The 27,854-nt window shown below is 37.6% G+C and overlaps 4 protein-coding genes across 4 annotated transcripts; 2 read left to right on the forward strand and 2 right to left on the reverse strand.

Annotated features, from left to right (window-relative positions):
• Positions 1–325: 325 nt before the first annotated feature.
• Positions 326–3,145, forward strand: LOC109021327 (G-type lectin S-receptor-like serine/threonine-protein kinase LECRK1). Its single transcript, XM_019003940.2, has one exon. The coding sequence runs from the start codon at positions 446–448 to the stop codon at positions 2,876–2,878; it is 2,433 nt and encodes an 810-aa protein (XP_018859485.1). The 5' UTR covers positions 326–445; the 3' UTR covers positions 2,879–3,145.
• Positions 3,146–10,119: 6,974 nt separating this feature from the next.
• On the forward strand, positions 10,120–11,004 carry LOC109021326 (glutathione S-transferase T3-like). The gene is made up of 3 exons (XM_019003939.1): positions 10,120–10,351; positions 10,442–10,551; positions 10,630–11,004. Exons 1-3 carry the CDS (start codon positions 10,120–10,122, stop codon positions 11,002–11,004), a joined length of 717 nt encoding a protein of 238 aa, XP_018859484.1.
• A 1,368-nt stretch (positions 11,005–12,372) lies between these two features.
• Positions 12,373–13,665, reverse strand: LOC118348486. The gene is made up of 2 exons (XM_035690276.1): positions 12,916–13,665; positions 12,373–12,789 (listed from the first exon to the last, which is right to left on the reverse strand). The coding sequence occupies exons 1-2, from the start codon at positions 13,663–13,665 to the stop codon at positions 12,373–12,375; spliced, it is 1,167 nt and encodes a 388-aa protein (XP_035546169.1).
• Positions 13,666–25,942: 12,277 nt separating this feature from the next.
• LOC118349829 (desmethylxanthohumol 6'-O-methyltransferase-like) lies at positions 25,943–27,616 on the reverse strand. Its single transcript, XM_035695461.1, has 2 exons — positions 26,818–27,616; positions 25,943–26,337 (listed from the first exon to the last, which is right to left on the reverse strand). Exons 1-2 carry the CDS (start codon positions 27,583–27,585, stop codon positions 26,038–26,040), a joined length of 1,068 nt encoding a protein of 355 aa, XP_035551354.1. The 5' UTR covers positions 27,586–27,616; the 3' UTR covers positions 25,943–26,037.
• Positions 27,617–27,854: the final 238 nt, after the last annotated feature.

Here is a 27,854-nt window from a genome sequence, read left to right on the forward strand (position 1 = left end):
AAAAATAATATATATTATAATTTATTATGCCATAAAATGTATTTATCCTTGATATATCTAATTTATATTAATAACATATGATCAAACAAATGTTCATGTTTAAGATCAGAATTTTATGCTATATTAATTTTATTTAATAAAATTAAAATTTTTAAAGTTCTATTAAATGTTATATTAATTTTATGTTATTTGATTATTATGAGTAATAGGATTTTAAAATTTAATTTTATATTAATTAGCAATAATTATTTAATATATAATATAAAATTATTTTATATATAATTATTTATATATATATGTACGAACCGTTTGGGCCGGTGCTAGAAAAAGGAAAACTGGAACGTGAACGATTTCGGCCAGTTTTTCAAATAGTGAAACCGGTACCGGTTCACTGGTTTTTTATTTTCATCCGTGAAACAAGACTCGTAAGCACAAATTGCCACTTATGGCTTCCATATCCGTTGTTGTATGCCTTCTGCTCATTTCCTTTGCCGTTGGAAGAGATCAACAAAATCAAAGTGGACATATAGCCCCCGGATCTTTACTCTCCCCCAGATCAGACTCAAGTTCATGGCTTTCTCCGACAGGCCGATTTGCATTTGGGTTCTACCAAAAAGGTAGATCAGATCATGACTTTGCTGTTGGAATTTGGTTGGTCGGTACTGAAGAGAACATAACGGTGTGGACGTCATTTCGTGATGATCCGCCGCTCACTTCGAATGCCTTGCTGAATTTTAACAAGGATGGCAAGCTTGTTTTGATGCTTGAAGGAGTACAACATAAATTCATCACTGAAGCAACAGATCAGTCCGCTTCCTATGCCTCCATGCTCGACTCCGGCAATTTCGTGCTCTATGACGACAAGTCCAATATCATTTGGCAGAGTTTCCGTTATCCTACCGATACCATTTTAGGAGGCCAGAGTCTGTTTAGGGGAAATCAACTAGCCTCGAGTTTAAACAAGACTGACCACTCAACCGGGCGGTTCCTTCTCATGATGCAGTATGATGGAAACCTTGTTTTATATCCGGCAAACACTGAAGACTCCGCAGGAGATGCTTATTGGAGCTCAGACACTTACAGTTCTTTCAGTCCCAATTGGTCTCTTTATCTCAATTATACAGGCCTTCTGTTAATCATCAACGGCACCTCTACGTCAGGCAGAGGTAGTTTAATCCGACGTATTTATTCCCCATCTCCGAGCGGCAACGTCATCAACAACAGCAATACCATCTATCGCGCAACTCTTGACTATGATGGGATTCTCCGGTTGTATTCTCACGCCTATGATGAAAGTGGCAACCTCAGCGTACAAAATAAATTATGGGAATCAGCCCTTCCATGCCAGGTGAACAATTTTTGTGGCTTAAACAGCTATTGCATACTCGATGACAATCAACCAATCTGTGTCTGCCTTCCTGGAACCGATTTTTTAGATCCGAATAAAAGGAATCTTGGCTGTGAGAGAAACTTCTCTGAAGCAGAGTCATGTATAAATGGGAAAGAACGCACAGAGTTTTATAGTATGAAAACCATTGAGAATATGAGGTGGGGAGATCGTTCTTATGTTCATGAACCACCAATGTCAAAGGAAGAATGCAGGAAATCTTGCTTGGAAGACTGCAATTGTGGGGCCGCACTGATCGCACTGATCTCCGAGACTAGTGGTTCTTGTATGAAACAAAATCTTCCACTGAGATATGTAAGAAAATATACAGAAAAGGAATTCGGGGGGCTCACGGCATTCTTTAAGGTAGGGATGAAAAGCATTAAGAGCGGCAAGCAATCTGGTCTTCATCCAAACAAGCCGAGGATAGTCGTGCCCAAAAGCGCAATAGTGCAGATTATTCTTGTGACTTCCGCTTTTACTGTATTTTCAACTGTTTCCCTTGCACTCTCTTGCCTTTTCATTTTCAAAATTCGAATTTTAAAGTACGGAAGGCTGTTAGAGAATGGAGACTTGGGCCCGGAGGAGATCATCACCTTGAGATTATTTTCATATAATGAGCTCAAAAGAGTAACACATGGGTTCAAAGAAGAGATAGGTAAGGGTTCATTTGGATCCGTTTACAAAGGCTCCCTACAGAAAGGTAAAAGACTTGTTGCAGTAAAGAGGCTGGAGAAGTTAATCGAAGAAGGTGAAAGGGAGTTCCGAGCAGAGATGCGAGCAATAGGGAGAACCCGCCATAAGAACTTGGTTCGCTTGCTGGGTTATTGTGCTGAGGGTTCTAAAAGGCTCCTGGTTTACGAGTTCATGAGCAATGGCTCCCTTGCAGATCTTCTTTTTAGATCCCAAAGGCGTCCAGCTTGGACTGAGAGAGTAAGAATTGCACTGGATGTTGCTAGAGGGATCTTCTATCTACATGACGAGTGCGGTGGTCCAATTATTCATTGTGATATAAAGCCTCAAAACATCTTAATGGATGAGGTTTGGACCGCCAAAATCTCTGACTTCGGGCTGGCAAAATTCTTAATTCCAGATCAAACGAGGACATTCACTGGGGCGAGAGGGACAAGAGGATATATAGCGCCAGAATGGCACAAGAACATCCCAATATCAGTGAGGGTAGATGTATACAGTTATGGGGTAGTTCTCTTGGAAATCATATGTTGCAGAAGGAGCATAGAACTTGACGTGTCAAACGACGATGAGATTCTTCTTTCTACTTGGATCTATAAATGCTTTGTTGCTGGAGAGTTGGAGAAGATTGTGAAGTGGGAAGAAGTAGATAAGACCGCCTTGGAGAATATGGTTAAGGTGGGCCTTTGGTGTATTCAAGATGAACCAGCTCTTCGTCCTTCCATGAAAAGTGTCGTCTCGATGTTAGAAGGGAACATCACTGATATATCTGTTCCTCCATGTCCAACCGCTGCATGACATCCATGTAAACTTTCGACTAAAACACAAAAGAATTATCTGCTTTCTGGTAGTTTTCATTAATTTGTGTTATGTATTTTCCTCTTTGCATCATGGAAGGGAATATATATCTTCTATATAATATTCCTCCATGGTCAGCTGCTACTAAATCCATATAAACTTCTGCCTGCAGCAGCAAAAGTCATTTCTACTTTCGTGTAGTTATTAAAACTTGTTATTTTGTTTCTTGTAATCTTATCAGTCGGAACAATTCTACTCATTATACTCTACACCACACGTCACACATAATTTTTTATTTTTATTTTTTTTCTTACTAAATGTATGGTGTATGGATGATGATCAGTAAAAAAATTCTTTTAATTTAGCCAAAAAAAAATCAAATTAAAAAAAAGTATGATGTTTAGTGTAAAAATGATAAATAGAACGACTCTTCTCCTTGCAACATACGAAGGAGATTGGACTTTGGAGGGTATCCTGTCCCTTTACGTGAGCACAATGGTTTGCCTAAGAGGTAAAGGTATAATGGGTCTCTAATATTTTTGACTGAAAGTGATTTGGATTCAGAGATGAGTTGAGATGGTTTGTGAATAGTAGAATAAAAATTGAATTATTTATTATTTGTGTAGAAATTTGAGAAAGTTCTTTTAGGATTTCAAAAATTTGAATTGTTTATTATATTTTGTGTAGGAATTTGAAAAAATTGTAATAACATGATGAGATAAGTTAAGATGAGTTAAGGTGGGTTTTGAATGCAAACGAGGGATAGTATCTTATTACTCATAGGCCCGTCAATTTAGTGAATATACAAAGTGCGTGCTTTCGGTGCTCTGGACAAAATCTCAAAAGAGTCGATGGGTGATTTCTATCCATGAACCTCTCATTGATGACCTTGGTTAGTTACATCTAAGTATGTGAGGCTGGATTCGAAGGTCACCTATCTGCTGCCCATTTACATTTATTCTATCCATTTAAAATTATTTACAACAACTGCTTGGAAAAAACAGCATCACTTTTCATATTTCACCTGGTATTCTGGTAACATCAATTCACTCAATCGAAGTTCCATATATTTCACCTGCTATTCTGGTAACATCTATTCCGGTCATTACAACAGCTACATATATTTTTTTGTTGTATTTGTGTTCTGAAAATGAGTGGTTTTGACTCTGTACTTCAAGTTGTTGCTCTTGGTTTTTAAAAGCTAGGTATTAATCATTTACGGGGTGAGTTAATCCGCAATGCTCACATAGTCTTCCAAAATCAAAATACCATCTTTGTACTTGTTCTGCTATGCTTACATGGTTTTGCCCAAGCTTCCTATTCTTGATCATCGTCTGAAAACATCAAAGACAATTGAAATATTGTAGAGATAAGGGGTGGGTTATCAACAACTCAGTAAGTAGCGGACATATAATAGTGTGTAAATATGAGCTAGTTACAGAATGCAGAACTAGACAATTTATTTCAGGTGAAACCGGTCTGATTCGATCCAATTTTGTACATTTTTTAGGACCGAATCGGTATACGCTGACTTTGAAAAACATAAGAACCGATACCAGACTGATTCACTTCTGAAATTAGAACTTCCAATTTTCTCGATTTTGGTCCAGTCGGGTCCCATTTTTTTTTATTTTACGGATTATCTATGTTTATAATAATATGATGTTTTCATATACTAAACTATTAGTCTATTAATATTATAATATAAGTGCATTATTTTATAATAATTAACACATACTAGTATCGTATTAAATTTAACTATAATTGTAACGCCCCAGTTTTGGATGGAGTCGGAGAGTTACTACCAGTTGCCTAAATCTTTTTTCACAATACAAATAAATATTCCAAAGACTCTATAAACACATCCTCATCCATTTTCAAAAACTCCATAACCATACATGTGACAACTCAAGGCTTAATGTCAACATCCCAACAAATCTAGTCAATACAATCGATCAATCTACAAAATATAACATTTCAATAATCTTAGTACTTATTCCGTACACTTTGCAATCTTGTACCCGTTTTTTGTTCTCGATCCTCAGTCTAAGCATTCACTTCATCTGAAAATATTATGGAGATAAGAGGTGAGTTATCCACAATTCAGTAATCAGAGAACATATGCTAGTATGTAAACATGAGAAATTTCATAGAGTTCAGAATGCAGAAACAAAACATTTCATTTTCAATATGCAAATCTCAAAAATACATATTATCAGAAAATCAAAGCGACACTTCAAACTGTTCATATTCAAAAACTAACTTTTCATATTCAAAGACACATTTGGTACAACATGACTGAATATTTTCATCTTATTATATCATATTATTTCAGAGTATCATATCCGAACAGAGACCATGTTTAACCCTCGTGGTAGGTTTGTGCATTCTACAGAAAGCTAAACAGAACATAAATCATCATGTTACCAAAACGATTGCACTTAGAGCAGAGATCACTATTATATCCCGTGGTAGGGCCAGAGGTTACTATTATATCTTGTGACAAGGCTAGAGGTCATTATTATATCTCGTAACAAGGCCAGATGTCACTTTTGTGACAGGGCCAGAGCTTACTATTGTATCTTGTGACAGGGCCAGAGGTCACTATTGTATCCCGTGATAGAGCCAGAGGTCACTATTATATCCCGTGACAGGGCCATAGATTACTATTATATCCCGTGACAGGGCCAGATATCAGAGCAAAATAGATGTAGAATCACCATATTAGAACCAGAATTAGAGTCTGAACATAATTAGAATCACCATATCAGAACCATAATCAGAGTTAGAACAGAATCAGAAAGTCATGTCAAAGGTTTTTTAGATGCCACATCATATCAAAACAGAGTACTGAAATTCAAATCATTTCACATTTTTCAAAACAGATCCAAAACATCTTCACGTCACATTCCAAAATTATCAAATTTTCATATTCGCTCAATTTTCACAGTTCAATAATAGAATGTCAAAAATAAGCTCATATTTACACGAGTTATACCAAAAAGTACTTTATTCTTATACAGAGTTTCACGAGTAATGCAGAACAAGTAACTGATGTCGTTTTAAAGTTATTTTTTCATAACAAAACATGCATATTTTTCCATAAATCAACCTCGACCCATTTTATTTTTATGCAACGTCTAGCATAGGAACCCCGCTTACCTAAACTTCTTAACTTTTCATAATTTCTCCACAGTAATAATGAAACAAAATCAATCGTCACCTATAAAATTGTCATGTAATTTGAGTAAATTTTCAATTAAACACGTACTACGTAATTGAACCTGAAATACTTGAGTTACCTATTTTACATCTTGAAAACCTAAAATTCTCATAACTCTAAAGTACCATAACTTCCCAATTCATCGATATTCACTTAATTTCTCCAACTACGACAATAAACACTAAATTATTTACTACTGAAATCTAACTATAAATAAATTAATACCAACTAATATAATTTAAAACCCTAAATATTTTCTGCTAAACAACATTTTTGGCTAATCAAATACCAAGTAGACAGAGTAAAACAAAACTACTGAATTAAATTCTCTAATAACCAAAGTATCATTTTTGTACTTAATCCATTATGCTCACGTAGCCATATACATACTTTCGATTCTTGATCCCTAGCTGAAATATTCAAACATCATTTGAAAATATTGTGAAGATAAGAGTTGAGTTATCAATAACTCAGTTAGCAGAGAACATATACTAGTATGTAAACATGAGCCTTTCCAGAAAGCTCAGAATGCAGAAACAAAACTTTTTTGTTTCAATATACATATCTCAAAAAGTGTTATCATAAAATTAGAGCAATATTTCAAACTGTTCATATTCAAAGACCCTTAAGCATAACTTGACTAAACATCTTCATTTTATCATATCATATTGTATTGTATCATATCATATCACCATATCATATCATATCATATACCATGTATAACCCATGTGATAGAGTTATTCTATCATTGGTGGTCAAACCAGGCAGTATTAGAATATAAAATTTTCTCTTATTCATTCTTGGAGTCTTAAGTGTCTACACAGGAAAGAACACGCAGAAAAATTATTTTATTTTCAAAGTGGATACACCCATATCTGAGATGTTGGTACCAACCCTCTAAGAGAATCAGAACCATCGTATTAGGATCAGAAACAAAATCAGATACAAAATCATAACAAAATCAGAAAGTCATGCCAAAAGTTTTTCAAATGCCATATCATATCAAACAAAGTATTAAACATTTTCATATCATTTTCACATATTCAAAACGGATTCAGAGCATCTTCATATAATATGTATGAAATTCACAAATTCAATATTCGCTATTTTGCACATTTCAAAAACAACATGTCAAAATATTATTCATGTCTATACTAGTCATGTCAGAAAATACTTTCTTTTTTATACATATTTCATGAGTAATGCAGAACACATAACTCGAATTTTTTTCATATTTCTTTTCAAAACATATCATGTGAATTTTTATAAATCAATCTCAGTTCGTTTTTGTTTTTATTTTTTATTTTTATATAAAGTATAGCATATGAATCCCATTTACCTGAAATTTTTAACTTTTCTATAAATAGGCACGTAACTTGCATCAACTTCCAACCATGCGTGACTATTTAATTAAGCACGTACTTTACAATTAAGAAACCTAAAATGCCTAAATAACCCATATATCCTAAACATATAATATATATTCAACCTAGCTCACTTAAAAAATATTATAATGGTGCTCTGCCACATCTAAAATTAGTTCAACAATCAATTCAACTTAAAAATCTAACTCATCTGTAAACTCAGTCTGCTTAAGATATTTTATGAATATATATATTAAATAACACTGAAAGTTCATTTCATAAAATAGACTTATTCATAATTGAAGTGTTAAGAGCACTGGCATTGGACTCATCAAACGAGTCCAATGTTTAAAATTTGATGAATTTCACTTAAAATACACGGCATTGGCTTCACCATTTACGTAAATGTTAAACTTTCAGCTACAGTGGTTTGTGGTTTATCGCCAAAGTTGATGAACTACTGTTTAACATCTATTACATTATTTTATTACGAAAATATAATTTCGCACGCAAATTTCTTTCTTCCCTCTCTATTCTGCTTCCTTCCACTTTCCCGAAATCCCCATTTCATTTTTTATTTCTCTCATTTCTTTCTTCCCCTCCTCTCCCTTTCTTTCTTCCCGAAGGCGCCGAAGCAGTTTTTCTTCCCTCTCTTCTCTACTTTCTTCCTCTTCCCCGTATTCCCGAAATCGATTCTTCCTCTCCGTTTATTTCTTCCTCTCCTCTCCCTTTCTTTCTTCCTGAATCTGGGATTTCATTATTTCGCAACCTCTCTTCTCTGCTTTCTTCGATGACTCGGAAATCCCTAAATCCCCAAATCTCTTTTCGATTCTTCCTCCCTTTCTTTCTTCCTCTCTGTTTCTTCCCTCCGTTTCTTCTCCTGTTTTTCTCAAACCTAGACTTGAATAAAGCCAAGAGTTTCTGGAATCCTCTTTCATTCTCCAACGCTGCCTTCTACTCGCTCCTCCTCTTCTTCACTTCTGGAGACTCATTTCCTGGCCACCTAGGGTTAGTGCTCGCTTCTCATGGTTCCCTGAGGTTTCCGTCTCTTAACGTAAGCGATTTCCTTTCTTTTTATTTTCTGTTTTATATGAGAAATGCTATCTTTTTAAGCATTGTTCTTTTCCAGTCCATTTGTTGTTAGTTCATTTGATTTAGTGGAATGATTTTTAATATTGAATGTTTACTTCTTCTCGCTGTTCTATGTGAAAACTGAGACATGCATTCAAGTGATCGTGTAATTTAGTTACTCATTAGCACTACTAGTACTACTGTAAGGGGCCCGAAATAACATGTTAAATAAAATTAATTCTAACAAATAATGGGGCGTGTACCTAGTACCTCAGTTTGTTTAATCCTACTTGTGAATGCTTGATTGATTATTTGTGGTAGTTTCTGGTTTGTTTCCATATTGCGTAAGGATTAGTATCATTTTAAACATTGGACACATCCAAAGGAATGAGGAAAAAATGTCCTTAACAAAGCTACCATGCTTTCCATCAGCTTTTTCAGAGACCGGCCGTATACTATCACTGATGCCACAACAGATGGCTCAAACCAACGTGCCCCTTCTTTAGGAAGTCAAGCAAAAATTGCTCCGAAATACCCTCCACTCAAAGCCAAAGAACTCAGTATCTCGACCTCGCATATTTTTTTGAATATTGTAATCTGGAACTGATCATAGAAATACCCTCCACTCAAAGCCCGAACTCAGTACTTCAATTTCTTTATAACAAAATTTAGAGACTTGCATCTATTGATAAAGCCACGCAAGGAACCTTTGATAATATCATGCAATGCCGCATGTTAATTTTGTTATGGGACCCTTGTGTTGTGATTGAAGTCCAAACTTATTTTCTATATTGTTATGGGAACTTTTGATAATTTTCTAGTCACAATCATGGCTTTTGAACCTTCTGTTATATATTTGCTTTGAATAATTAACATAAGATGTTTGAAATTTAATTAATAAATTTGCTTATAACAGGTAAATGTTCTTGCTCTAACTTGATCATAACACAATCTCGGGCTCTTCAAGGTAAATTTCTGAAGTTTTGGCTTTGGAAGGTTTTATACATGCAGTGTGTGTTCCTGTAGTTGCTTGGAGTGTTTAATTTTAGTTTCCCCTTATATTAGAGAGTGCAGTTGCCTAAAACCATGATTGTGATTGGAAATGATAAGAATTGTGAGAACCTAATTTTCAGGATTTGTCCTCATCCATTCCTTATATATGTCTCTGATATTTGGACTGTTGTGGGCTGTTGTGGGCTATTTAATTTTACTTTTTGTGGGCTGTTGTAGTTGAAACATATTCAAAGTATTATCTCATTGTCATGAAGTTGCTTTGGACATTTTTTTTGATAATTGCTGGATTTTTTTATGGGTTGTTGTAGTTGAAACAATGCTGGATTTTTTATTGGGTACTGCTAATTGTAATGCTGTGTATAAACTTGCTGTGTAACTATTAGCACTTAACAGTTTAATCAAAATTAAACTTGGAAAACCAACATGCAACATGGTTTGATATTTTTTTAAAATGTGCTTCCACTGCTCTATTTTCTTGTGCTGCCTAGTATCTATTTTATTGTATTGCCATGTATCTAATTTTTTGTGCTTATTATGCTGCCTTGTATCTATTGTCTGATTCTCAAAAGATGGGCAGTCCATCTGAGGAGGATCCCTTCTTCACCACTCTCTTACAAAGTGGAGGAGAAGGTTGCACTCTAACATATGAGCAATATTCTAATGTTATGATCCAAACAACTCCCCTTAACGGTGAAAAGAGGTCTCCTCCAAAAAAAGTTCAAAGAGGTGCATCTTTCACTGTTGAGGAGGATAACTTACTTGTCTCCGGTTGGCTCCACATTAGCATTGATGCTATAGGGGGTACCGATAAAAAATTCACTCAAATGTGGGACAGAATTTCCGAGTTTTATCATGAGAATAAAAAATGAAATACTGCAAATCATTCGATAGGGTCATTGATCAATTGTTGGTCCATGATCCAGAAATGCACAAACAAGTTTTGTGCATTTCTAGCGCAAGTAGAATCATTGCACCCAAGTGGTGCAACCGAGCAAGACAAGGTATGTACCATTTTCCTTTAAATAATGTATTTTTTATCTATTATTTATTTTTTTGACAATATTCCTTCAATTTTTCAGATTGAAAAAGCTAAAATAATGTACAAAGAGATAGAGAAGGGGAATTTCACAGTGGAGCATTGTTGGTGTCAATTGAGACACCAACCCAAATGGCAGCAACACATGAACAATCTAAATACAAGGAGAAAACCACCCGATAAACATCCAGCCAATGAGCAGTCTCCTAAAGTTCCCGATGACGCTGTGGAGGAGAATGTTGAGAGGCCTCCAGGCAAAAAACTTGAGAAAGATAACTTGAGGAAGCGGAAGGCTCAGGAATCATGTGATGCTGACTTCAACGGTGTGTTAGAAAAAATGACTGCTGATAGGCGACTGTTCATGGGAGAGAGGAGCGCATGGGTGATGAAGGTGATGAAGTGCGAGGTGCACAACTAGAACTTGATAAGAGAAAGTTCGAGGCGGAGATCATGAGTAAGGATCTTTCTAATATGACCGTCCTGCAACAAGCCTATTTCCTGAATATTCAGAAGAAAATTTATGAGGACTTTTTGAATAATTCCGAAGGTACATTCGACACATCTCCATCCATACCTCATGGAGGTGTGTAATTGTTGGTTCATTTACAAAAAAAATTCCAGTATTTAGTGGCTGGGTAGCCACATGTTTTGGATGGGCAGCTACTATGAACTCTGATTTTAAAGAAATTCTAGCATTTAGTGGCTGGGCAGCCACATGTATATCCAAAACATGTGGCTGGGTAGCCACTAGTACTACTGAATTCTTTTTGTTTTAAATAGATAACTGGGCAGTTAGTTGATATTTTTGTTGAATAGTGACTTTATTTTGTTGAGGACTTGAAAGCCACATGTAATGTGAATATTAGTTGATGTTGTTGTGGATTAGAGACTTTATTTTGTTGAGGCTGGACAACCACTTGTAATGTGAATGTTAGTTGATGTTATTGTGGATTAGAGACTTTATTTTGTTGAGGCTGGACAGCTACTTGTAATGTGAATGTTAGTTGATGTTGTTGTGGATTAGAGACTTTATTTTGTTGAGGCTGGACAACCACTTGTAATGTGAATGTTAGTTGATAAAGTTGTGGAATAGTCATTTTATTTTGTTGAGGCTGGACAGCTTGTAATGTGATCTGCCTAGTAACTTGTTTGGTTTGAAAATAGTTATAACAGGTATGTCTCTGTTTGCATAGTTGTTACCTCAGTTTGTTGCTTGTCTTGTAGTTAGAAACCTGGTACATTTTTTCACCTTTTGAATTTGCTTGATAAAAGTATATAGGACAAGACAGGACAGGCAATTTGATGATGGTCTTTTCTTTATTCCCCCACTTGTATCCTACTTTGGCATATTAGCCGAACGCTCAGTCTTTTCTTTTATTCTTCCACAGGTGTTTCAACGACCAACAAAGGTTGTAGTTGGTTAGCAACAAAGATACGCAAATGGTGCTAATCTAAAAAAAAGTAGGACTAACGATAAAATTTAAAATAAACAATGCAGCCGCAGAATGTGCATTGTCTTTTATATATTTTTTTAAAGCATGAATATGAATTTGCAATATTCCAAATGACATTCATATTCCAATGACATCAATACTCCAGATGACATTCATATTGTTTTTAAAAAGTTTTAAAACAATATTCCAATAAAAAGCTTTAAAACAATAAACAACGACATATCCTAACTAATAAACTTATTTAATAGTCATAAACAACAACAATGAACTCCATGCATATTCCACAAATACTCGACAATAAACAGCGGCAATAAAACTTCATAACTCGTAAATTATGAGCGGCCATGCAAATTCCATAAATGCTCGATAAGGTCAGCTTGGAGTTGAGAATGAGTGCCTCTATCTCTAATTCGATGATGTTGCGCAATGAACTCCATGAATTCAGGTATATTATCGCGTGAAATTGGCTCATGTGGAGTATCATCATTGGATTCGTAAATAAACTGGTCAACCCCGAGATATTGATGACGCTCATCTTCAACGATCATATTGTGCAAGATAATGCATGTGTACATAATGTCTTTTAGAACTCGGGGCTGAAAATACCTAGCAGGTCCACGCACAATTACAAATCTAGCTTGGAGTACTCCGAAGGCTTGCTCCACATCTTTCCTTGCAGACTCCTGACAAGCAGCAAAATGTTTTTTCTTTTTTCCATGTGGAGCAGGAATTGTCTTCACTAATGTTGCCTATGAAGGATATATACCATCAGCAAGATAATATCCCATTGTGTATTCGTGACCATTGATTGTGTAGTTGCACGGAGGAGCATGACCTTCGGCCAACGTAGCAAAAATAGAAGATCGATCGAGTACATTGATGTCATTATGAGACCCAGGCAAACCAAAAAAAGCATGCCATATCCAAAGATCATAAGATGCAACAGCCTCCAAAATAATAGTTGGTTCATTTACGTGACCAGAGTACTTACCTTTCCAAGCACTAGGACAGTTCTTCCATTTCCAGTGCATGCAATCAATGCTACCCAACATTCTTAGAAACCCATGGTTTTGTCCGACTTCTAGTAACCTCGCTATATGATTGCTGGTTGGAGACCTCAAGTACTCACCCCAAAAAATTGACATGATCGCCTTTACAAATTTCTTCATACTCAACCGTGCGGTGCTTTCTTCAATTCTTACATACTCGTCCATAAGATCTGTCGTAACCCTATATGCAAGCATCCTAATTGCTGCAGTTATCTTTTCAAGGGAGGACAATCCAAGTCTCCCACTGGCGTCTCTTTTTTGGACAAAATAATCATCGTGAGCTTCAACTGCAGAATGTATGCATAAAAAAAGATTACGATGCATTCGAAACCTCCTCCTAAAAACGTTTGGTGAATATATTGACGGCTCAGCAAAGTAATCATTCCAAAGGCGCTCATGACCTTCCAATGGATTATGTCGAATGAACATGCGAGGTTGAGAATTACGACGACGTGAAGCAGATGCTCCCTCGGCTGCATGTTGTTGTCTATGTAGGGCCATTGCTTGTATCATATACTCCTCGTGATCAAAATAATCTTCATCTTCCATATGATCAATACTCTCAAAGGAATCCATAGGGAATTGGAAGAACAAAATTTGATGGAATGAAAGAAGAAAGATTGATTTTTGATGAGTGGGAAGTAATGAGAGGATGAATTTATTTATAGGGCTTAATCTGAGACTATTAGTTGTAACTAAAAAACTTGGTAAAAGAAGAATGGTTGGCACCATCTACTTGTTGGTTTCAAGAATTATAGATATGAATGCTTGATATTGTGCATGGTGGAATTAATGTGTTTGTTAGCTTTTAGAATTGTAGATGTGAGGTAGAGAAGAAGGGTTTGTGGAAGTGTTTGTTGATTTCAAGAATTTTAGATATGACAATTGGGTAGAAGAAATATTGGTAATATGTTTGTTGGATGAAAGAATTGTAAATGTGTTGATAAATTCTATATATGATTGTTGGGTAGAAGAATGGTTGTCAAAATGTGTTTGTTGGATAATTAGGTTGAGAAAAAAAATTAATTCAAAAATAATAATTTAAGTATCAAATTAAATTATTAATTAACATATATTAGTGTAATTGTAAAATATATTATAAAAAATAAAAAATAATATTATTAAAAAAATAATATTATATTATTATTTTGATGAATCCAATGGCTAATCCAATGTAGAGTTATGGATAAGGAGGTTTTAGATATATGGAAAACATGTACTTGTCATGAAATTTTGAAGATGAATTTGATGAATCCAATGCCAGTGCTCTAAGAATAAAACTTAATTTTATTATTTAATACAAAAATTTCAGTTTTAAAATTAATAGTTAGTAATATAACTTAAACTCTTAAGTATTTATGTATAAATTCAGAGATTTCCATATCAAACCCACAACTACTAAGCCCTAGTTAATAATTAAGCCAAACATAAAACATGTTGCACATGAAAGGAGGTCCAAAATGGTTGCTGCCATAACCTAAACACAAAGGGTAAAAATGTAAACGAGCATTCAATGTGAATATGCTTACAGCAGAATAAATGGCAGGTCACTTGTGGAAGAAAATGGTCGTGCGATAGAGAGGAGTTCTATCCTCACAAAGAGAGCAGGGGACATGTGACGGAGTAGGGGGCTAGGCTAGTCAAGATGAAATCATGGTGGCCTCCTCCATGGCACGTGGTGCAGTTCACAGAGAGAGAGAGAGAGAGAGAGAGAGAGAGGATCAAGTAGAAAGAAAGAGAAGTTACGTCGAGAAAGAGGAAGGGGCTTGTGCCTCCATGGTGCCAGGTAGCAGCCGCAAAGGGTGGAGCTGGGTGGTTTGAAAAGGCTGAGGATGTGAGGGAGGCTCGTGGTGGTCTCAGTTTGCTTATGGCTTCACGGTTGTACTTGGTGTAATTGCTTGGTGGTCATCCGTGGCGTACGTTGGGTAGCCTTCTAGGTGGTTGCCTAGTTTTGTGTCTCATGTGGGTGGCATTTGGTGCACTCAGCGGCTGTGTTAGGGACCTCGGTGTAGTCCCTAAACACTAAGGTCTGTGAGCTCACCTTGGTGATGTTGATGATCGAGTGGGCCTTGCCAACTTGTTTGGCCTTCAACTTTCGTGGCAAAGGAGGGTCCCTAGGTTGATGAAAGTTTAGCGTTTAAGTGATGGAAGTGATGATGATGATGCAATTGGATGATCTAAGTGTTTGATGGATGCAATGCAATGTAGTTAGGCTTGTGCTTGTTCTCGAGAATGGCGCCGAATTGGTATGGGTTTGGGTTGGAGGAGAGAAGTGAGGTTAGGGTTTGGTGGCTAGGGCAACACACCAAGGGTAATGGAATTAGGGTTTGTGTGACTTTAGGGTTTTGGATTAGGGGTGGCGTGATTGGGTGCTTGGATGAGGATGGACAGATTGGAGATGAGTATGGAAGGATTCCTAAATGGTAGTAATCTTTTAAGGAAGTATAGTAATTCAGTTTTGGCTATTATGGAAGGCCTTTGGTTGACTTGAGATAATGTAGGAAAGGAAAGATTTAAGGAATTGATGATGAATGTCAATTCCTTAAATCAAGGGATTGGATTTGGATGAAGACAAGGATTCCTAAGTTATAGGAATTACCTTATGGGTTCTAGGGTATTTCGACTAGGGTTTTATGGATATGGAAGGGAGGTTAATTATGGTAAGTGGAGATATGGCTATTGGCTTGGACGTGGGATTGGAGTGATGGTGTTTGTTTGGTGGGAAAAATCAAGAAAATGGTATGAACAATGCAAGAACAATGCGTGAACAATAAGATGATCAATGGAAGAATAATGGAAGGCAAGAGAATGTTTGAATAATACTCATAAGATTGGATAACTTGAACCACACTTATTCACGAATTACAAGAGGTGATTTTCTCTTAAGGGATTCATGAATTGCACCCCAAAGAGCCCAAGTGCAAAGCACTGAAAATGATCTCAAGAACAATAAGCCGTCCACAAATGGAATTGTGAAAAGATGTAAGTTAAATGACTGAGGGTCCTATTTATAGGGATTACAAAGTGGAAACTCCCAAAAGGTCCCTTGAAAAATATTAAAATAAAAATAAAAGAAATTAATAAGATAGTCTTGCAAGGGCCATGGTGGCCTGTGTCGTGCATTGGGCAATGGGTGGGCTAGTGTGGTTCATGGCCCACGACTGGGCTGGTCTGGCTCATGGCTAGTGGGGCACAATATGGTCTCGTGTATGGTCTGCTGGTGGGCATGGTAGGGTGCCATGCATGGGCCTGTTGGTGGGCACAACATGGTGTCATGCATAGCTTGTTGCTAGCATGGCTGGGTGCCCTACGTTGGTGCTGCATGGCCCAGGTAGGTGGCCTGGGTGTTGGCTCTACGTGGCCTAGGCAGGTGACCTGGGCATTGATGTTGCAAGGTATGGGCTGGTGCTATGCGCTGGTGGGCATGCCCCTGGCCTTGCATGCAGGGCATGGGTTGGAGTCGTGCGCTGGATGGCATGCCTGTTGAGGAAGGCTACTAACCTTACTAGGCTGCTGCTGTTGGGGTGCCCGCATGGGCTTGCAGCCCAGGGGCGTGCGCAGGGGCATGATCATGGGCGTGTGCATGCTGGGCCGCACGTGGTCACTAATCTCGCTAGGCATGCGCATGCTGGGCTACGCGCGGCTAGTAGCCTCGCTGGGCCGCTCATACTTGTTAAGGCATGGGCCATGTCATGCTTGTAGACTAGCTGTGAGGCTGCAATGGCATGTCAAGGGCAGTGTCGAGGCGTGGCTAGAGGCTACTTTCCTAGGGGTTATGACAGGCTGGCAGCGTCATGTGGTTGTGAAACTGTTAGGCGTGGGGTCATGCTTACTTAGTTGTGCTTTGTTTTGAGTATTAAAAACATAGTGTTTTGGTTTGGTTTATAGAGGATGGAGCAGGCTTGTTGTATGCTATGAGGGACCGAGGGTGGCTTACTCATCTATGGGTTGGCAACAGTGATGGTGGCCGTTGGTGAAGGTGTTGTGGCTTGGGGTGTGTAACAATTTGGGGTGGCTTGCTGAACTTGCATGGAGGTCGAGGGAAGCAGGTTGACGGTGGTTACTATGGTTAGGCATGGCTGGGCTTGGGGTTTACAGTTGGATGTGTGAATGGAGTTAGAAGTGCAACAGCTAATAATGTTGAGATGTGGCTTGTGGCTAGAGATGTTGTTGAACTTGACCATTTACGACAATGAGGTCGTGGTGACTGCTTATTTTTGATTGGCTGGAATGGGGCTTGTCGTGTGGGGAGATTTGATGCTTGAAGGAAAAAGTTCACAGTGTGGAAGGGAAACTGAGATGGTTGGTTGCAGACCAAGGGAACAAGAGAGAGAGAGAGTGGTTATGGAGAGAGAGCAAACCATTGAGAGAAATGAGGCGCATGTAGTGAGGGAAAATATGGGAGCGTGTAAAACTGATTGACGAGAAGGGGGAAGAGAGGCATTGGCGCAGGTTGGGTTGTAACCGGTTTAGTTTTAGATAAAATTTGGGACCGAACCGGTATGCACTAGTTTTACAATTTCAATAACTAATTTCCCACCAATTATCCCCCTAAATCGGTACTTCCAGTTTTACCGGTTCCGATTCGGTTCGATCCGACTTTCCAGTTTTAATATACTATATACTATATTATATAATATGTAAAATAGTATATTATAATATATAATTCTATAGTGATAATATATTGTGGTATATTATAATATATATTATAATTGTATTATAGACTATAGTGATATATTATATTATATACTATACCACTATATTATATATTATAATATATATAGTAATATAACATTAGTATAACTATTAATACAATAGATTATAGTGATATAAGATTTAAAAATTAAAAATTATATTAATTTGTAATTTATCATATGATACAAAACTATTTTATATATAATTATATATTATATATAAAAATTATATACGATATAAAAAATTATAATATATATATGAACCGGTCCGGTTCAGTTCGATTTGATTCGGTTTTAGAAAAAGAAAAATAAAAATCAGACTGATTTTGATCGAGTTTAAGAAAAATAAAACCGATACCGAACCGAACCAAATTCATTACCGGACGAAACCCACTGGTTTGGTCGGTCTGGTACGATTTACCGATTCATTGGTTTTTTTTTTTACACCCATGGACACAGGGAAAGTTTGAGTGGGGGCGATTGAACTCCAAGGACTAAACGGTGCATTTAGCACCTTTTCCCTCGCCCTTCCTCGGGCCTAATAGCTTAAGAGCATTCCCATTGAGCTCTCCATAACCTCTTTTTCCTATAATTTGAGGAAAAATTTTGGAAATGCTCTAAAAAGCTCCTCCCATCCGGATCTCTATTTTAGGAAAAAGATTTGGTATTGGCATTGGCTTCATCAAAAGCCTAGCCAAATGTAAAATATGATGAATTTCATTAAAAGAGAGCTGTATTGGATTAGTCAAAGAGATAAATGTGAAACTTTGAGATACAGTAAATGTATAGGTTTCTTCAAATTTCAAGGGCTACTGTTCACTCATCAAATCTATTTTTTATTCACTTTTAATCTCTAATGGTCTTTTTTATTCACGTTTAATCTCCAGCAGTCTTGTAATAATAATGTAAGAATCAAATTAAATTATTGATTAATATATGATTAGTGTAATTATACAATATGAAAAAAAATAAAATATTATTATTAAAAAAATAATATTATATTATTATTTTGATGAATTCAATAACTAATTCAATGTAGAATTATGGATAAGGAAGTTTTAAATATATGAAAAACATGTATTTTTCATCAAAATTTAAAGATAAATTTGATGAGTCTAATGCTAGTACTCTAAAGAATGAATAGTGATTTTTTAAAATATGAAAATCACTATTCTTCCAATCATCTACACTTTTTTTCATACTTAAATTTGTTAGAGTTTTTAATAATAGTTTTAAAAATAATTTAAATAACTATGAAAATATAAAAAAAATATTAATTTTAAAAATATTTAAAATAATTTAAATTTTATTTAAAATATTCACTAGATAAATAGTTTAAAATATAAGAAAAAATATTGAATAGTAAAATTTGTAAATGAAAGTGTGAGAAAAAATTAATAAAGAAAGTATAGAGAAATATTATTTTAATAAAATAGGAAATTGATAGGAAATGAGATGTAGAAAGTTTTTGAAAGATAGTACAATTTAAAAAACATTTTTAAAAAATATATTTTTTAATTAAATTATAGAAAATTTTATGAAAACCGACGGGAATGCTCTAAACAGGACTTGACTTCAAAGGGCTAGGCCTCATGGGCTGGGTGCTACAGTCCGAGAAGCATCTTGGGGTTGGGCAGTTCAGAACCGGCGACGACGGTGGCTAGCCAGAGCCTTCACGAGCTTCCACGCTGTAACTTTGGTTGGACTTTTGGTCCAGCGTTAGGGAGGCCACAAGGACGCACGGTGGGGCTACTGTCCTGCTTGCTCTGTTTCCATTGGCGATGGCGTCTGTGTCTGCGTCAGCTTATGGTTTGTGGTTTGAACGGTGAAAGTTTTGCTGTGTTTTAGTGTATTGGAACAATGGCAAACGTACATGGCTTATTGGCTGTTCCTATGGTGGAGTTAGGGTTGTTTCTTTGGTGGAGAGGGGGGCCTTCGGTGGTTGGCAGCACGTCGTGTCGTAGGGGTGGTGGCAGTGGGAACGGTGCGCAGCGTCGGTTGTTTGTGGGGGAAGAGGCTCACGGTGTGGAGGCCGTTGCTCGGTCTTCGTTTCTCACAGTGCCGCATAGTGGGGCTTCCTCTGGTGGTTATTCCTAGCTTGGCCGTGCGAAAGGTGGTGCTGTACTGCCTCAGTTGGACTTCTGGTTGGCAACCTGAAGCGGCTGGATGGCGGCCTGCTGTACATGGGGAGTGGCTTGGTAGACCTGGCTGGGTCCATTTCATGTGCCAAGTATTCAGTAAACTCCAATGGCCTCGGCTCAATTCCAAAATTCGTCCGATAAATAATTATGCAATTTCAAAAAAAGACTCTTGGACATAATACCAAAATTAAAATGCGGCCCACTTGATTCATAAATTTTAAATGGGCTTTAACTCGATTTTTAAGCACAATGAAAAATTCTAAATCCACCATAAGAATTTTGGACCCATGGCCTAATTAAAATTACTTGTTAAATCTTAAATGGGCTTAAGCCTTGGGCCACTCGAACAGTTTTGGTCCTTAAGACTTCTTAAAAACATTTAGCCTGTGGGCTTAACCAAAGTTATCCCGGAAATCTCGCTTGAGGTTTCTCTAGGATATTTGCCTATGAAATGTAATCTAGGCCCAATATGATTTATTCATTTTTCATCTCTAATGTGTTGGGGTCGGGTTGTTACAATTTGGCAGTAATAACGTCATAGATTATAAAAAGCACATTGAATTGATTGTAGATGATACATAGATAAGTTTGTTTGAAATGAGGTACGTCTTTGCTTCACAATCTACATAGTTAGTAAACCACGTCATCCCATCCCATCTATGAATAGTAGTCCTTAACAAAATGCAGTGAATACAATATATTAAGAAAGCATAACATTTATTAAGCAGTGGCATCCAGATAGTTGTAACTATCGTTAGAAACCAACAAAACAAGCGATCCACAAATTTCAAGACTTTTGACCGCCAGAACCTTCGGGCTATTCTGTATTGCCCCTCTATAAACAAGCCCAAAGCCTCCTTTACCGAGCACTTCCTTGAAATCATCAGCTTCTTTGTTTTCAGGATAACAAGTGTGCAACACCCAGCCCAGCTTGAAGCCCGTGTTTTAATTTCTTTTTTTAGATTAATATGTATGAAAAGTACACTTGAAATTTAAAGAGTAAATTAGTATAGGCTACAGGCCCAAAAATTTATTTAAGCAGAGTATATATTTTATTGGACTTGATAATTATGATAAAAGATTTTAATGGACCAAGTGGGAATTTGCCCAAAAACTTAATGGGACAAGTTGTATTATTTTAAGAATTTGAGTAGAGGCCCGTTAGTGTATTGACAAAATACTCGAACCATAAGAAAAATTACAGACAAGCAAAAGAGATTTTCGAACTATTCTAACCGGCCTGGCCCAGTCCATTGGTTAATTCCATTCGTTATCCAAGATGTGGGCTCAAATATTTTGAAATGGGTCCAAAAACTCAAGGTCAAAGACTTTGCATGGCCCTGCCCCTAGCTCACGTCAGCGGACTGCACTTGGACCGCCTGCGTCTTCTGCCGGCTAAGGGGTGGTCCCCGACCACCACGGTTGAACCTCGTGGCCAGACCATGCACCCAGTGCAAGTTTTTTGCACTGGACTCCTCAGCCAGTTCTCGGCTAACTGCCGTGAGCCGCTAGCGCCTGCCGACAGCACCTTCTGAAGGCAACATGGGGGTCCCCGATCACCACGGACAAAAAACTCCTCGCCCAACAACTCGACCAGTACTATCATGGCCCTCCCCGGCCATGCATGCTCCTTGGCCATTACTCATGGGCCATGCACTCTTCGGCAAGCCACTCCTCGCCCACTCAGTGCAAGGTCTCCCCTTAGCGAAACTCCTTACCCACTCACGGCGAGGTCTCCCCTTGCCCACGACAATGCACCACGGCCCTTGAGTCCTCACCTACGGGGTAGATCCCTCTAGCATGGGCACCTCGCCTTGGCTTCCTTGGTCGTTGGCCTCTTGGACAGACCCCTCGACACTAGATTCATCACCTGTGGTGTGCTACTCGGCCATGCAAACTCCTCGCCCAAACTCAGCCATGAAAACTGCTCGGTTATGCATCTCTTCAGCCCTGGACTCCCACATCTCAGTCACTCCTCTACCAAGCACGTTGGGTAGAGCTCCTCGGCCATGCATTCTTTTGCTAGTACATATGGTCTCCTCGGCCAAACACACTAAGCTAGCTTCTTGGTGATGCATTCTTTTGCCAGTGCATGTGGTCTCCTCGACCACAGACATCACGGAAAGAAATATCTCAGCCAACCCATCACAGGCCCCATTGCTTGGCCACATGCATGGCGAACACGTGGCCCACTACCTCACTCAGCGGGTAACATCTCGACGAATTAACAGCTGGTGTTTATGCCTGTGCTGTGCATGGTGCATGTGATGGACAACAAGGAACTACCCAATAATCGACTCACCCATAGTACACAACCTGAGAGAAAATGAATGGATCGGAAAAACAAACGACTTCCTTAGCAGTAAGTTGACTCAAAGAAAAAGGGAAGAGGAGCACAGGGAGAAGAAACAACAACCAATTGTGGGCAATTCAAGTCAAGCAAAAATCGACTTCTTCAACTAAAACTCCCCTGTTTGTCTTTCTCAAAATTTATGTGAATTTTATCTATGATAACAAAAGTGATTCCTATAGCGCGGAACACCGGCCGCCTAGCCCAACTCAGGCAACCCTCGGACATCCAAGATTGTGAATTAATTTCTCGGAATTAACATGCACGCGGGCACCTCAGGAATTCCCTAAAGTGGATACCTTCAAGAACGAGTTTACGAGCTCAGCAACTGCCTAAAGGTGATCCAGGGGGTCGACGAGCTACCTGACCATTTTGCGTGGGTGACCATATAGAAACTCCCACACTAATAGTAAACTGGGAACGTTAATAGCGGCTCGCATTGGAAGGGAAAAATCTCCCCAACACCATTGAAAACAAAAATGTCAAATGAATATACGCTTTTCAACAATGACAGACGAATCCAGCCTCATGAACTGCTCGATCTCCATCCTACCAAAGAGGCAGGTCTAGTCCTTTGGCTGCCTAGCTGGCCACCATTTTCATAACAAGTTAACAGAAGGGAAAGGTCAGGGACCACCCTGCCTCCCAAGTGCTCGAGTAGGTGGGCAAGTCACTTGATTGTCCAACCACCCTCGTGCGCATATTACATGGTCGAGTTCATCTCCCGCCACGTCCGAGCTTTGTGCTCACATCTTACGCGGTCGAGTACAACTCGCGCCTAACTCCGCACCCAAAAATCTTTGTCGCTTAACGCAAGTCAAACGGATAACTAGTAATTCGCTCCCGAAGTTGACTTCTCTTTGGGATTCGAGGGATCATTTCGACTGCATATTTTATATTTAAAGATTCTCAAGGTCTTTTTTAGAACAAATGACTCTTAAGAATCACGTGCAACTGGAAGGGATAAAATATATACAGCCCTAAGTAAGCCTACTAAGCCCAGCCCAAGGGGAGAGGTCCCATCGCTAGAAGATAAGGGAAGAGAGAGAAGGGGAGACAAGGGAAATGAGGGTGTCGAGATAAGAGGAAAACGAAAGAAAACGGAAAGGAAAGGAAAATGTCAAACACGCAAGGGAATGCGACCAATCCTTACCACTCCCTAGGGGCACTCGAAAAGATGGAGCCTATAAAAGGAAACGACCAGGCTATTTCAAGGGGACTTTTTCGACTTTGACTTCTTTTTCAAATTCGTCAACCTTAGGAGTGGAGCTCCAGCGATGAGATTTCCACCAGAAAAATATAGCTCTAATCTCTATTGTACAAAGAGTATGAAAGACTATGAGTGATTGTAAATAAGCATATTAAAGTAGAATATCTCCTCCTAAAAAATCCCAGTAGATATAGGCAATATGCCGAATCACGTAAATTTGTGTTTCCATCTTACTTTTACATTCTCAATATTTATTTTTCACTCATTGTCATGGACATATGCACAGCCGCACTGAACCATGCCGAGGGCTCCAGACTACACCGATCGAGGCCCAGATCGTCATAGCGGGCTGGGAATGACTCTTTCTTTCTTTCGGGACTATTGTTCGATTTTTGGCATTAAAAAAACTAGTTTTTTCCAAATCTTTTTCCTTTCTTTCTTGATGATATGTGAAAAAGTTTTCTTCAATTTTCAACATAAACATGTTTAAAGAATGATACATGTAAATCTTTTTCTACAACTTTTTATATAATTATGTTTTAAAATGAGGGTATTTATGTTAAGTGATGTTACTTTACAAAAATGCCCCTAATTTAGAACATAGTTATATTAAAAGATGTAAAAATTATATCTATCATTTTCCATGTTTAAAACCCCAAAATGATATCTTCTGCACAATAAGTTTTTTTTTTTTTGGAAAAAAAAGAACCAAAATCATATTACAAAAACCTAAAAAGGCACCCTTAAAACCATTTTCGCAAACAAAAAACTTAAAATACAACTCAAATTCTTTACTCAAATTTATTGTTTGTTCCAAACATGCTCTGAGATGAGAACTGGATGAAGGCAGAAAGGAAACTTTTTTAGTTTGGCATAATGAGAACAAGGACAGGTGTCCTCCGTCTCACACATTTTGGGCTAAATTGGGTGTAAGGGAGAAAAAACCCCCCAATGAGATGTTTTTGGTGGAATTCTCGTCTTTCTTTGGCTGGGGTACTAATACTAGAGCTGAGAAACAAAGGCTGTTTTGGATGGTCTGAATTAAAGGGGCTGCTGGTGTTACAGAACTGTTGCGGAATCAATTTTAGATACCTTCGTTGGATAAATAAGCGAAGCCGGCCATTAAATGAAGTATCGTAGTGCGCTTGCTTCATGTAGTATAGATTCTAGAAGACAATCGATGTTGGGCACGGACCACGGTACTGTTTATATTTTGAGCATGCATTTTTTAAATTCCAAATTAGCAAGTGTCTTGAGTCATTTCAATAATAATAAAAAAAAATGTACTTATCATATGCTCAAAATATAAATAATAATTTTTTAAATAAATTCCAACCCATTTTAAAGAAAAACTTTGTTCTTTAATTATAAAAGTTGCATGTCAAAATTGTTTGTAATTGTTAATGGGATTTCAGGTCACGTGATCGATTTATTTTGTTTAAAAATCCTGCTTTTCAGGTAATTTTTCTACTATTTGTTTTAATAGTATATGATAGATGTATTAAACATATATATTGAAATAATATTTTTTTTAAGCAACAAAATACTGTGAACAAAGCAAATAGATCAAATTTAACGATTCACCGTCATGCGGGTTCTTGATCTTTTCATCATTGACGGAGTATTGTATGATTAATACATTTCGAACGGTAAATAACCAATTCAAACGGTAAATTACCATTTATAAATCCATTCGAATAAAAACAGACCAATTTGAATAAAAAATAACCAATTCGAACGATAAACGAGAAATACATTCGAACAATAAAATATTTATTCGAATAACATTAATTTTCAAAATACTGTTTGAACGGATAAAATTTCACAAAATAAAATGTCTGTTTGAACTGACATAATTTATATTCGAACAAAAGTCATTCGAACAAAAATTATGGGTACAAACACTCCGTTCGTTCGAACATGATCAAATATGGTTATTTGTTCGAATCAAAAGTTTAATTTGTTCGAATGGATGGGTCGGTTCGAACTGACAAATATTCCATTCGAACAGTGTTTTGAGATGAAATTGATTCATCTAAAACACAACTCTCATTTGAACAGTTTCGACTGGTTCCGCTAAATTTCATCCCAAGAAGTGGTTTTTTGATACAAAAATTGAATTTTGTCTCCAAAGACCTTTTGAGACGGTCTCTTGTAGTGAGGATGCCTGATTGGCAATTACTTTTTGGTTTTAGAGAGAAAAATACAATAGCACACACTTTAGCTAGGAAGGCTTTGAGTTCTATAGAAAAAACAATTTGGATAGAGGAGATGCCATAATTTATTGTAAATGATCTTGTTAGAGACAGAAATTGTAATTCTTAACTTCTATCAATGAAATATTGAGGTTTTATTTCAAAAAAAAAGAAAGAAAAAAAAGAAATTGCCTGTCATAAAAATTTGAATGCAACAAAAAGACTTTAAAGGAGCTGCAATTAGTTGGGTTAACTCTGAAACCTTAAAAACTGAAACTCTTTATTTCCTTTGTTTTTATTCATTGCTGCAATAGCCTAATCATATAAATGAAGACACTTTACTAAATCTCTATTAATTTCATGCTGGGTGGGCCTCTATAATAGATAGAAAAGCAGGAATCTTGATGATCTTGTGGTGGGGAAAGCCTCCTTCTTCGAGCAATTTCTTCCAATCCAGCTCTGTCCTCTCCTTTCCACTCGGGGCTACTGTCATCATTATCAAATCGAATGCTAAGCCTGTCTCATCAAATGGTCCATTTCCGTTGGGATCCAGAACATGTTCCACAATAATAATCTTCCCAGTCTTCTTTGATATTGCCTTTACACAGTTTTTTAAGATCTTGATGCAATCTTCATCGCTAAAACCGTGCAGTACTCTCTACATGAAGAAAAGAAAAAAGTCACATGGGTCGACGTTACGTGTATGTAGTCTGTATGGGTGTATATATAATGGTATATATCAAAGCTACTGATACAAGCATCGACATGGAAACTCTAATTGACAAATTAATCATTTAGTGTTAATACAATAAGCCAAGCATGTATTTATATTCAAATTAACAATTTGGTTCCCACAAAAATAAGTAAAATCTCTAGCTAGATTTGCATTTTTCAGGGTCCTAGTGGAAGAATAGAGATTTTTTTTTTTTTTTTTTTTATAAGAGTACAGCCTTTAAAATCGAGTCGAACTTCTGAGGTAAAAATATAGACATGCATGACACCTTCGGCTAACATCTAATCAAACAAATGGTTGAATTGTCATGTTAAGCTAGCAAATGAACGAACGAGACTAATATTTGTGAATGTACTCAAACATTCATAAATTGATCTGAAACTGAGGATTGGGTCGATTTACTACCTTTAATAGAATTGCATCAGCATTAGGAATGGCCTCAAACATGTTACCCTCCACATGGGAGACCCCTTTGTGCATTGGTGCCGTTGTGATAACATGAGGCAGATCGAAGTTGATGGCTTTGATGTGTGGATGAGCTTTCACAATCTTAGCCACCATCTCGCCAGTCCCACCTCCCACATCCACCAATGAGCCATTAATGGAACCGAACCCATCTCTGTATCCCCATAAGATGGGCTCTGCAACGAGCTTGGCCGTGCAAGCCATTGCATCGTTGAACATTTTATTGAATTCAGGGTTGTTGTGGGCAAAGTCTATGACCTCACAACCATGGACCTTGCTGAAAGCAGTGCCACCTTCCTTGACACATTGGCTAAGGGAAAACCATGAAGTCATTAGCCCTGGATGGGTTTGCATCAATATGAATGGAACCAGGCTAAATTCAGAGCTTTGCACGAGCCATCTTGACGTGTGAGCTGTCAACCCATAGAGAGTGATCTCCCCAGAGTCTGATGGCTGATGATGAGTGGTGAAGATATCTTTGCGCACTAGCAATCTCATGACGCGTGCGAGGTTGTCGATGTTTAGAGAGGGAGAGTCTATACCAGCAGCTATTTGGGATAGAGTGATTGGGCCACCATGGGAGTGTATGATGTCAACAATGCCGAGCTCCAAGGCACATCTCAGTGCCATGGAGTCCGTAAAGGTAAATATGTGTCCCCAAAGCTTTGCTTGGCCTTGTATCATTGCCTCCAAAGTTGTGAGTTCCATTTTCTCACTCTCTCTTATGGAGTAATACTCGTGCGCTTTCAATTGTAATATAAAGAGAGAGTAGAGTTTGGTAGCTACATGCCCCTGCCTACGGGGAGGGTATAAGGATTACACAAGTGATTTGGTGAAAATGCTCTATTATATTTAGCATTACAACTTGTCTTAATATAATACATGACTGGCTATTTAAGGAATATACAACCATAAACAAGAATACAACTATTTATGGAATATATAGCCAGAAACAGAGTTGTTATACAGAGATATTG

The sequence above is a fragment of the Juglans regia genome, chromosome 1, assembly GCF_001411555.2.
Source record: "Juglans regia cultivar Chandler chromosome 1, Walnut 2.0, whole genome shotgun sequence".
Classification (NCBI taxonomy): Eukaryota; Viridiplantae; Streptophyta; class Magnoliopsida; order Fagales; family Juglandaceae; genus Juglans; species Juglans regia.

Bases quoted from the DNA above. Each gene is read 5' to 3' on its own strand.
- LOC109021327 (XM_019003940.2), top strand. From the start codon at position 446: ATGGCTTCCATATCCGTTGTTGTATGCCTTCTGCTCATTTCCTTTGCC.
- LOC109021326 (XM_019003939.1), top strand. From the start codon at position 10,120: ATGGGCAGTCCATCTGAGGAGGATCCCTTCTTCACCACTCTCTTACAA. The intron at 10,352-10,441 runs GTACCGATAAAA...ATCATTCGATAG, and splicing joins TAGCATTGATGCTATAGGGG to GGTCATTGATCAATTGTTGG. The intron at 10,552-10,629 runs GTATGTACCATT...TCAATTTTTCAG, and splicing joins GTGCAACCGAGCAAGACAAG to ATTGAAAAAGCTAAAATAAT.
- LOC118348486 (XM_035690276.1), bottom strand. From the start codon at position 13,665: ATGGATTCCTTTGAGAGTATTGATCATATGGAAGATGAAGATTATTTT. The intron at 12,790-12,915 runs GTACTCGATCGA...TATCCTTCATAG, and splicing joins GGTCTCATAATGACATCAAT to GCAACATTAGTGAAGACAAT.
- LOC118349829 (XM_035695461.1), bottom strand. From the start codon at position 27,585: ATGGAACTCACAACTTTGGAGGCAATGATACAAGGCCAAGCAAAGCTT. The intron at 26,338-26,817 runs GTAGTAAATCGA...TTCTTCATGTAG, and splicing joins CTGATGCAATTCTATTAAAG to AGAGTACTGCACGGTTTTAG.